Source organism: Telopea speciosissima, chromosome 7 (assembly GCF_018873765.1).
Source record: "Telopea speciosissima isolate NSW1024214 ecotype Mountain lineage chromosome 7, Tspe_v1, whole genome shotgun sequence".
NCBI lineage: Eukaryota > Viridiplantae > Streptophyta > Magnoliopsida > Proteales > Proteaceae > Telopea > Telopea speciosissima.
This window is the reverse complement of record NC_057922.1, coordinates 15,205,928-15,217,202: the sequence shown is the minus strand read 5'-3', so window position 1 is coordinate 15,217,202 and position 11,275 is coordinate 15,205,928. Positions and strand designations below refer to the sequence as shown.

The following is an 11,275-nucleotide window of genomic DNA, read 5'->3' as shown; positions in this document are numbered from 1 at the left end:
GAGTAATCTAAAGGCAATGTTTTGTAAAATAGAAAAATAATATCTCAAAATGGTATCATTACATAGCTATAGCTTACAAGACAGAGAGAGTTAATGAAGGCGAAGGTGGTGTTGTGACTTGGGAGTTGGGAGTGGGACTTGGGAGACTCAACCGCTCATGGTACTTTAACAGAAGGAACAAGAGAGAGACAGAGAGAGAGAGAGAGGAGAGGAGAGGAGAGAGATGTATATACCGGAGGAAGTTCAACTGCTCTCGGGGAAGACAAGTGCTCCTTCAACGGCGACCCTGGGGAAGAGCTCTGCTGATGGCTGTGCGCTTCGCTTCGCTTCAGATGGTAAGGGTTTTAGACTCAGGACAGAGCCGCAGTGGGATCGGGCTCCTCTACGGTGTACCCCTGAGCGGAAATCTTGTGGTGCGGCAGGAAAACTTGCCACGTGTAAAAGTTGTGATCTTATGGACTGAAACCACCAGCACACCTAAGACCTTATAGAGTGCGATGTACGCAATATATGACTGCATGTATCTCTTTATGTGTCTATGTTTTGGCTGTTTAACTATTTTCAGGATTAAAAATCTCAAATTCTAATTCAATCTCCAACAAAGCCACATATCTTTTCATATATAACATCAGTAGCTCCATTCCACCTCGGAGTTTCAAAAACATTGATAGAATCAATTGTCATGGCTGTTCCATCAGATGATCGATGGTAAATTGGGCACTGTTTTGGGTAAGTTTGTGATAACAAACGTTATTTTGAGGAATTTTGATTAAATAAAATTTGGATGAGTAATTTGCTAAAATAAAATTCAATTTTGAGAAATCTTACAATTTTTCCTATTTGTTTTTTATTTATAAAATAAGAATTATATATTTATTATTATTATTATTAGGGAAAAGAAACACTAACCGATCGCACGACGCAATGTGTACCTACGTCCAGACACAGTCGCGTGCAAAATGACCGGCACACCCCTGGTCCTTTCCACCTTTCCAAGGGTGTGCCGATCATTTCTAGCGCGGCTATGTCCGGGCGTAGGTACACGTCATGCCACTCCACGCGATTGGTTAGCGTTCTTTCTCCCTTATTATTATTAGGGGAATAGAACGCTACTCGGTCATGCCTTGTGTGGCGACCACACCTAGACACAGAAAACACCTTGGGCCCCAATAATTTTCGCCTTTAGATGGGGGCAAGGTGGTCATTTCAAGGCGGGCAAGGCAAATTGGGTGTCTAGATGTGGTCGCCACGTAAGGCGCACAACCGGGTAGCGTTCTTTCTTCCTTATTATTATTATATTTCATATGCCCCATCCAGTTTGAGAGCATAGAAAAAATGAACACAAATAAAAAATAGCAAGAGGGATAGGCACATTGTTTGTGAGCGATAAATTTACTGGCAACACCAATGGGGGTGCAAGACAAGGCATCATACAAGAGGAATAGGGGTCATTTCAAAAGAGGAAGAGAGAGACACACATCAAACGCTAACTAATGGTACACAAGTGGGGTGTGCCCAACCATTTCCAAAGAAGAAGACATATTTACCAAGAGTATTAACAAATGAGCCCCAATGACGCATATTATATGTCATACGTGGCCGTATTGTCTTCATTAAAATACGTTTGTTTCCATAATTTTCTAAAGATACTAAAATATATATGGGAAAAAGAATGGTGCTTGGTCGTGTGGGCTTATGCCCAGACATAGGAGTGGCTGAAATTATTGCCCCGCTTCTCATAAAATAAAAAATCATACCCATATTGATGCCTTTGTGTAAGCTCTCATTGGCCACCACACTGGTACAAGGGCTAGGCAAACGATCTCTTGCCCAAAATATGCATATTTTTAAATGGAAAATCTAATTATAAATTGTAATTAAAGTGGGTGAAAATTATACGGAGAAAGTTTTATGCACCATAGATAAAGGAAAAGTACACCTATGGAGGGTCATTAATGTCTACCCTCCTTATGGTACGAAATCAATAATTACCCTTATTTGCTCCCAATATCCTCTCAACACCATCTGAATGTCTCAGACAAATGATTCTTCAGTGACCATGCCTAAAGGAATGAGACACCACTAGGGTGGTGAGCCCATGTCATCCTCTCTTCTCCCTCTTTGGAGAAGATTCCTTTGTCCTCCTTTCTCCAATCCTATGATTGATGCATACCGCTAGTTTATTGAAAACTGGTGGAATACCCAATCCTCGCCCATATTAAAAATACGTATTAAACAACAATTCTACACTTACTAAAGGTCACTTTTAAATTACTTTTAAAGGGAGAGGGATAGACACACCGCCCGTGTGCAGTAAACTAGCGGGTGACACCAATGGGGGGTCCAGGATGGGGTATCATACAAGAGGGGCAAGGGGATCATTTCAAAGGGGGAAAAGAGAGATAGACACCGTGGGCGCTAACTTATGATACATCAACAGTGTGCCCGACTTTTTCCCATTTTTAAAACTTTAGTTTCCCTTTTGACTCAAGGAATTGTTTCTTCTCAATTCACCACTTTTGATTACAATGAAAAGCACCCTATTTTAAAACATCCAAGTATTAACTGAAGGACCTTTTGGGAAAATACTAAAATCCTATTGGGGTTTGTGAACCCTAGGATGGTGGGTGAACGATCCTCTATGGGAGGAGAAAAACTTTGTCCTTCACTCAAAATCAACTTTACCCCAACTAAAGGGTTTACAACTTTCCAGACTCGTGGGATAAGATGGCAAAAATAAAAAAAAAGGTTTTCATGCGTTGAGAATAAGACAAGAAAGAAAAGAAAGTTACAGTTTCTCAATTCCTTACTTTAGGAAATTTAGTTACAACAAGATGCATCCCATTTTAAAACATCCGAGTATTGACTCAACTCAGTTTTACCCCAGCTAAACCATCTACAATTTTCCAGACTCGTGGAACTTTTTTTTTTTGGTAAAAGGATATCTATTCATCACATGTCAAACACGTGGAAGACCATTCAATCAGCCACAAAGTGGAATTCGGTCAAGTTGTCGTTATTGACAAGGCCTTCTGAGCTAAGATGTCCACTAAAACATTGGACTCCCTAGGAACAAAGGTGAAAATACAATGAAGGAAATAAGAACATAAGTACTGGATGTCTGAAATAATAGTCTGGATATTGAGGGGAGGAGCTTGAGCGTTTGGCTGACCTTGCAACTTGACTCCACAAGAAGATGCTCCAGTGCCCTAATCTGGCGGTGCACTGTAGTGTGGGCCTAAGAGCTCGACACATGGAAGATGCCACATCCAACAGTGTCGAGCTCGAAAAGAAAGAAAAGAAGAAAAAAAACTGCCTTGCATCGAGCTCGCACCGTTGGATGAAGCTTCTTCCACCTGCTGAGCTCTCAGGGCTGCACTGTAGTGCACCACCAGATGCCCACATTGCAGATGATTTTAATCTGTTTGACAACCTCTAGAAGACCGACCTAATAGCCAGAGCTTCACCTTCAATAACAGAAGTAAACTGACCAACCTCCGATTGAGCATGAAGAACTGACTTCTACAGTCCTGAATTACAAAGCCCATACCACCTTTCTTTTGACCTTTGTTCCAAGAAGAATTGCAATTTAATTTCACAAATGGATGAGAAGGAGGGGACCATCATTGGATTTGAGGAGTTGAGGAGCTCATGTTAGTTGTGGTAACTCGGGGATGCGCAACAGTCGAGAGGAATTCATTATAGGCATTATGGGCGGCAGCGATCACCTCCTTTGGTTCCCCATTGCGTTTCCGAACACATGCTCATTGCGAGCTTTCCACAAAGCCCTGGCTAAGGGATGGCATAGATACCCTGTTTCTCTACTCTGATTTTTTCCCAGTGACTGAATTCTGTCCCATTCACCAATCCAAGCTGCAATAGTATAATCCTTATGGAGGGGAACCTTAAACGATAAGGAGCTGTCAAACCAAACACTCTGAGCAAAAGGGCAATGTAGAAGAACATGATCAATAGACTCTGCAGAATTTCCACATCGATGGCTCTGGGAACAATATCTAACCATTGGAGAGGTGGAAAATTCTGTCAAATGTAATATTTCATTGAGAATGGGCTGATAAGCGGATTCAACTTGGCGGTGCAACATTTTCCTCGTTTCAGCGTTTTAACAGTCGACTGAGTAAGAAGCCAAGAAACAAATCATTACATAAGCAGCGATTTTCATTCCTAAAGCCTAGTTCAGCAGATCTAATCAGAGTAAAATCAAGCCACCATGAGCAGTAAATGAGCAGACTGTATTCCAATTAACAAGATGCAGATGAATTTTGCAAATCTGATCCAACAACAAAAAAAAATAAACCTGCTATAGTATACTTTCCAAACCCTCTAAGATTGAATTCCATGCGGGGCAAGAAGACACTGCATCTGCATTAGATTGGTGGTGTAGTGCTTCATGGTTTTAACTCAAAGCATAGCTTTTATCAAAAGGGAAAGGCTCTTTCTTTCCTTGGCCTTTGAAGAATGAAAACAGTTTACAGTTATGTTTACATATGCCTAGCATCTGGTACATATCCATACTCATGTAGATGCCCATACAATCCATCCAATTCCTCATAAATACAATCACATTCAGCATGGGTTCGATCTACTGTAACAAACACATGCACACCACTCTTCAGCTCAACCCAGCTGCATCCTGGTGTCTTCTTAACATTTCTTTCTATCATTGTGTGCCTGATGTCTGATACCTCCTCATACCGGCCTATGGTTCCATAGATGTTGGACATCAACACATAGCTCCCACAGTGTTCTGGCTCCAGCTCTAACAACCGCTGCAACGCGAACTCAGCCAGTTTTGTGTTGCCGTGGAGCCGACATGAAGCTAGGAATGCCCTCCAGACTACTGGGTTGGGTTCAATTGGCATCCCCAGGGCCAACTCGTAAGCTTCATCAAGCCGCCCGGCTCGACCCAACATGTCAACCACACAGGCATAGTGCTCAACAGTGGGAACTACGCCATGATCCTCCTCCATGTGAGCAAGGATTTTGCATCCTTGGTCTACTAGGCCTGCGTGACTGCATGCAGATAGGACACAAATGAAGGAGACTTCATCTGGCCTTACACTGGACTCACCCATATGCAGGAACACATTTACGGCTTCATCACCAAACCCATGCAGGCCATAACCCATGATCATGATGTTCCATGACGCGACATCCCTCTTCCTCATCTTGTCAAAGAACATGCAAGCATCCCTTAGGCTCCCACATTTCACATACATGTCTAGGACTGCATTGTCAACGTACACGTCAACAATGTCCTCACCATAGTCATCTTTCATCAACCCATTAACAATCATGTACCCATGAATCTCCCGACCACGCATCAATGCAGCCAAATTGGAGCACGCAGGAAGGACAGCAGCAATTGTGACAGTATCTGACCGAACCCCAGCTTTTTGCATCCTCTCAAAAAGCCTGAGTGTCTTATCATGATCACCATACTGCTCATGAACCGAAATGATTGAGTTCCATGAAAAAACATCCCTCTCTAGCATCATCTCAAAAACTCTAAGTGCTTCTGAAATACTCTTGCATTTTCCATACATGTCAATCAATGAGTTAGCCACTACAACCTCTGATTCACAGCCAATTTTCACTGCATATCCATGAACAGCTCTCCCATTGTTAACATCACCAATCATGGCAAAGACTGATAAGATCCCAGTGAGTGTGAAGTTACTGTGGACAACCCCTTCTTTCCCCATTCTCTCAAAAACTCGCAAAGCCAAGTTAACCTCCCCCATCTGAGCATACCCAATTATCATTGCATTCCACAACACAACATCTCTTTCAGTCAATTCTTCGAACAGTTGTTGTGCTTCTTGAACGAAGTTAAATTTTAAATAGAAGTTGATCAGGGCACTAGAAACAAAATCATTACTTTCCAGACCAATCTTGAATAACCCAGAATGGATCTTCTTTACTTCCACAACCTCCGAGATGTCAGAACAAGCCTTGATGAGACAAGGGAGCGTGTACTTGTCAGGGGCTACACCTTCCAGCTTCATTCTCTGGTAAAATTCAAATGCACTTCGAGAAAGACCATTAGTGATGAACCCAGCAATGATGGCATTCCAAGCAAAGATATTTCGATCATGGGCTCCATTAAAGATGGAAAGGGCATCATCCAGTTGATTGCATTTGGAATACATGTTGATCAAGCTAGTGATGGAGAAGGGGGAACATAGCAAACCGGTGACAACCAAACATGAATGGATTTCTTTTCCTTTAGTGAGGTTCTTGTTGATGGCACAGGATTGGAGGTAGGTAATGTAGCGGCTTAAATTGATGGGAGATTCCTTTGCTGCTTCAATGGTGGTTGCAGAGGAAGAAAAATTAGGTAGGCGAGGAGCTTTCTTAACTAGCCTGCTGGGAAGGAGTATGAAGATCATAATTAGCATAATCTTTCATCATACCAATTGAGGTTCCTAGTAAGTAGTATAACCTCGCTAAACTGATTCAAGAGTATTTTTCAGAAATTGAAGGTTTGTATGGCCGGGAACTAATGGAAAAGAAATGGTGAACGTTAACCATGCGGCAGATGCAGATGGAAGTGAAATATCAGAATTACCCTCACTACGAGTACTACTCTGTATAATAAAAAAACCCTAGCTAGGGTTATGGAAAAGAAATGGTGAACGTTAACCATGAGGCACATGCAGATGGAAGTGAAATATCAGAATTACCCTCACTACGAGTACTACTCTGTATAATAAAAAAACCCTAGCTAGGGTTTAAGAAGCTGTAACTCTTCTCCTGAACACGTAAACATCTCAAGCCTCCAGTGACCGTTATTATAGCCTATTTATGTTTACTTCCAGGGTTACAACAATGAATCTCTACGCTCCAACCCCATCGCTCTAACGTACTATCTTCATCTTCAAAACCCTCTCTCTCTCTGTTCGGAGATGGTTGGTTCCGACCTCTCCACTGAAGAACTCTGCAAAGCTTCTCCCAAACTCTCCAAGCCAGTGATAGCAGTCAACCCTCATGTCACCGTGCTTGACGATTTCTGCCCACCAATTGTCGAGCAGTTTATAGATTTTGATTCTATAGACGATTGGGTTGTTGAGTACGATCCAGTTGAAATGTCGATTGGAGGAAGCAACCATTGTCCCCTTGGCTCTGTTACTAATACCAGTGTTGAAGAAACCCTCAAAAGAATGGCTGACGAAATCCCATTTGTAGAAGGAGCAGTTCCTGGAAAGTTGGAGAATCTTGGTTCTCAAATAGTGGAGGGAATGGAGAAGGTTACTTTGGTTGTTACTTCCGAGAGTTCTGATCAAATTTCTATTAAGTCGGAATACTTGGAAGAATTGGATGAAAAGGGATTAGATGAATGTAGGGCTATAGATTGGGCTGTTGAGTACGATCCAGTTGAAATGCCGATTGGAGGAAATAACCATTGTCCCCATGGCTCTGCTGCTATTACTAGTGTTGAAGAAACCCTCAAAGGAACTGCTGATGAAATCCCATTTGTAGGAGTAGTTCCTGGAGAGTTGGAGAATTTTAGTTCTCAAATAGATGAGGGAATGGAGAAGGTTAGTTTGGTTGTTACTTCGGAGAGTTCTGATCAAATTTCTAGTAAGTCGGAAAAATTGGAAGAGTTGGATGAAAAGGGATCAGATGAACGTAGGGCAATCGTTCAGAGTGTCACCGAAGAAACAAAAGTTGTTGTAAATGGAGAACTGGGGTTTAAGGTCTCTTTGGATACTAATCTGGAAAAGCCAGAGGCAGTTACTAGCGTGAGTGGCCCAGAGAGTGTAGAACTCAGTGATGAAGACGAGAATGATAGTAGTTCGAGGTCGGAGAGTGACATTTCTTCCTCGTCGTCTTCATCTTCTTCAAGCAGTGAAGAAGAGGACGAAGAGGAAGAAGAAGAGGAGGATAAGGGAGACATGGTGGCTGTTGGAGAAATTGAAGAAGGTGAAATAAGGGATCTTGATAATGGGATTGTTGCTGAAAGTGATGATGAAGAAGAAGCCTGCATGCTGAGAGGATCCATAAGATCAAATAATGAGCTTGAGGTAATCAGGACAGTTTCCATTGTCTTATATCTTACCATATCATTTGTCTGTATTTTGTTAACACTGAGTTTTAAGGGCAACTTTATTGCCAACATATTTTTTCAGTATGATAAATGTGACTCCATGCCATATGTTGTTTCATTATTGAGATTTTTAGAAGCTGAAGAGGAGATTGACTTTTTTTTTTAGCTGTGTAAGTGCATTCAAACTTGTCAGTAGAATCTTATTAAAAAAATATAAAACAAATAAAATCATAGTAGAATATACATGAACTTGAAAGGGAAATAATTGATGGTAGTTCATTCCTAAATGTTGTCTGTGTGTGGGCCCTTCTTCTTGTTGTATACTTTTTTCTTTTTTTTTTTTGTTGGGGGGAGGGGTTGGTGGTGGTGGGAATCATTATCCTCTCCTGTTACAGCACGGTGCTGTACTGCATCGTGCGGCACTGCAGAGGCCATGTGGCACAGCGGGCTCCACATGGTGCACATGGCCTCTGCAGCCGCTACACGATGCAGTACAGCACCGTGCTGTAACAGGAGAAGATAAAAATTCGTGGCGGTGGTGGTGTGATTTTGTGGGCTTGGACAAGTTCTAGAAGCGATATCCATGCTGTTGCAAAACTGGTGGAATCACGATTTGGTATAGCTGAAGGAAGTGATATGGGAATTGTAAGAGTAAGGTTCACTTGAACTGACACATGGATGGTTTACCTTGAGTATGGTTTGATCTAGTGAATTGTATTAATATTGGTTCAAACACTGACTGGTATGGATAAGTGAAAGAAGTCATTTTTAACGTGTCCGATGTCTTTTCAGGAAATCTGGAGCATTCTTGCTACAGAGTCTGGTCCTTTGTAATTGTATTCTGTGTTGCTGATTTTAATTTTTGATCATCTATGGTTTGCAATCAAAATGGTAATAGGACTTATGACAGGAATATCTTGCAGATTCTCCCTCCAGTTCCTCATGTGGATGTTGCCCTGGAACCTCACCATCACACCTTGCCTGTTGGAGTTATTTCATCTGTAAGTCCATAAATCGAGAATGCAATCTTTTTTGCTAATGAGGGTTCATAGACCCTAGTTTTATTAGTATAATCTTTTGGACTATCTTCCATAAGTTGGGTCCTGTTTTCTGATCCAAGTTATTTCTTCAATACACCACTTAAGACATTCTTCGCTGAAAATTCGGTTAAATTGGCTGTCGTGATCCCTTTATCAGATTGCCAATATCATCCAACTGAACCAGTTATTTCTCCAATAGCATTGATGAATCTATTCTTAATTTTCAGATCATGGGAACAAAAATTGTCGTGGAAGGGCTAGAGAATCACAACCCCCTTAATGAGGGTTCTATCCTCTGGATCACAGAGGCTAGGTTGCCACTAGGGCTGGTAGATGAGATCTTTGGACCTGTCAAGAACCCTTATTATGTTGTACGGTACAATTCAGATACGGAGATTCCTGCTGGAATACATGAAGGCACCTCTGTGTCCTTTGTTGAGGCTTTTGCTAACCATGTCCTCAATGATCAGAATCTCTACAAGAAAGGTTATGATGCATCTGGTGAGAATGACGAAGAATTATCTGATGAAGGTGAGTTCTCTGATGATGAAAAGGAGGCTGAATACAGAAGAATGCAGAGGATTGCAAAGCGAGGGATAGATGATCGTCAGCTTGGGAACCGGGATTTTGTGGACAGGAAGAAAGCACCACAAAAGGGTGAATTCCGGAAAAAAATCCACCCTTCAGCCCCACCTCCTGCTTGTGGCAGTCGGCCACGAGGAATTCCAAACCAATGCCATACAAATACACCGTCTGTTATAGCACCAGTTGGAGAGAGGGAACTCTTTCTTCATAACCCCCGATCCAATCCTAAGCCCCCTTCCCAACCCCCACCCCACCCCACCCATGCTTTTGGCAGTCGGCCACGAGGAATTCCAACCCAATGCCATACACATACACCATCTGTTGCAGCACCAGTTGGTTGTGGTGGTTGTGCTTGCTCTCATAGCACTGGACCAGGCATTGCCAGTATGTCTACAAATGTTCCATCTGTTTCACAAGTGGGGCAGGCTACCTACTGTACACCTCAGCATTTATTTGCATTAAATAATGGGGTTTGGACCAATGGAATGCAATCTCTGCAGCAGCCGCAGCAGCAGCAGCAGCAGCATGCAGTCTTTCCTAATATTAATGGGCTCCCTTCTCAGCAACAGAATGTATCCTTACCAGGTGGGCAGCATTTCCAGTATCCTCATCCATTCTTTATGAATTTGCCAAATGGAATGCCAATTCAGCAGCAGCAGCAGTTTGATCCTACTCAGATGCTACTGCCGAGTATGGCCTTGCCATATGGGCAGCCAAATTTCTCAACAAGGCCTGCATCGACACCTTGGACAGGGTTTGTAGGCCAACCTGGATTCAGCCAGGCAACATTTGGTATGGGCTTCCAGGGTCAGCTTGGGCACTCATCCATGAATTCTGGTGAGCAAGGAGTTATGTCTAGTGGATCATGGTCATGTAGTGAACAGGGCATTGGATTGCAACCATCCATGAACTCTGGTGAGCAAGGAGTTATGTCTAGTGGATCATGGTCATGTAGTGAACAGGGCAATGGATTGCAACCACCTGGTGTTACACAAAGAAGCTTTGCTTCTCCCCAGAAATTTCATCAGGGAACATCTTCGACTCATGGGAGAAAGCTGTACCGGAGAGGTGGTAGTAGTTTTGTTGGTGGTAGAGGTCGGAGGCAATCTGGGTGAGATTCTGTTCTTAGTGGTTTACTTTTCAGCTTTGATTTTAAAAATAACTTACAAATTGTTGAGAGATGAAGTTGTGATAATTTTGGAAATTATGTAAAATATTTGCTTATAATGCATTAGCATCTTGCATAAATATCTAAAATGGGTTGTTCTTTCTTTCCTATGATATTTTTTGCTATTGCATGCCCCTCTTTCATGGGTGCTATAGCTGTAATGTTGGATATTTCAACAATGATTTTGCTAGAAACTAGAATACTACATTGATGTCACTCAATTATCAGATTTTTCTAAGAAACAGCAGTCGAGGTTTATGAAGATAGAGTTCCCTCTCTTCGTACGAAGGTTTGAAAGTTAGACTAGCCGAAGCTCAAGAATATTACATAAATGAGTCACCGGGCATGTCATTCTGAGCCATTGGAGTTCAAGAGTTAAAAAATTGATAATATAGTCATCTCATTTTAAGT

The 11,275-nt window shown here is 42.1% G+C and overlaps 2 protein-coding genes across 7 annotated transcripts; one reads left to right on the top strand and one right to left on the bottom strand.

The window, feature by feature from the left end:
• Window positions 1–4,187: 4,187 nt before the first annotated feature.
• LOC122670142 (pentatricopeptide repeat-containing protein At3g14730) lies at window positions 4,188–6,531 on the bottom strand. The gene has a single exon (XM_043867119.1). It carries the CDS (start codon window positions 6,420–6,422, stop codon window positions 4,503–4,505), a length of 1,920 nt encoding a protein of 639 aa, XP_043723054.1. The 5' UTR covers window positions 6,423–6,531; the 3' UTR covers window positions 4,188–4,502.
• Window positions 6,532–6,805: 274 nt separating this feature from the next.
• Window positions 6,806–10,974, top strand: LOC122669850 (H/ACA ribonucleoprotein complex non-core subunit NAF1-like). Of its 6 annotated transcripts, XM_043866725.1 has the most exons (7): window positions 6,806–7,186; window positions 7,217–7,325; window positions 7,569–8,048; window positions 8,995–9,072; window positions 9,339–9,883; window positions 9,962–10,554; window positions 10,640–10,974. In XM_043866725.1, the coding sequence occupies exons 1-7, from the start codon at window positions 6,930–6,932 to the stop codon at window positions 10,906–10,908; spliced, it is 2,331 nt and encodes a 776-aa protein (XP_043722660.1). In that variant the 5' UTR covers window positions 6,806–6,929; the 3' UTR covers window positions 10,909–10,974. The 6 variants fall into 6 exon arrangements, with proteins under 6 accessions (XP_043722660.1, XP_043722663.1, XP_043722661.1 ...); XM_043866728.1 differs by lacking the exon at window positions 7,217–7,325 and having other exon boundaries at window positions 6,806–7,180; window positions 7,502–8,048; XM_043866726.1 differs by having other exon boundaries at window positions 6,806–7,325; window positions 9,339–9,849; window positions 10,006–10,554.
• The last annotated feature ends 301 nt before the right edge of the window (window positions 10,975–11,275 follow it).

Excerpts from the sequence above, each read along its gene's own strand:
- LOC122670142 (XM_043867119.1), bottom strand. The coding sequence starts at position 6,422 with ATGCTAATTATGATCTTCATACTCCTTCCCAGCAGGCTAGTTAAGAAA.
- LOC122669850 (XM_043866723.1), top strand. The coding sequence starts at position 6,930 with ATGGTTGGTTCCGACCTCTCCACTGAAGAACTCTGCAAAGCTTCTCCC. Across the intron at positions 9,073-9,338 it reads CTGTTGGAGTTATTTCATCT|ATCATGGGAACAAAAATTGT; the intron begins GTAAGTCCATAA and ends CTTAATTTTCAG. Across the intron at positions 10,555-10,639 it reads TGAGCAAGGAGTTATGTCTA|ATGGTCATGTAGTGAACAGG; the intron begins GTGGATCATGGT and ends GTCTAGTGGATC.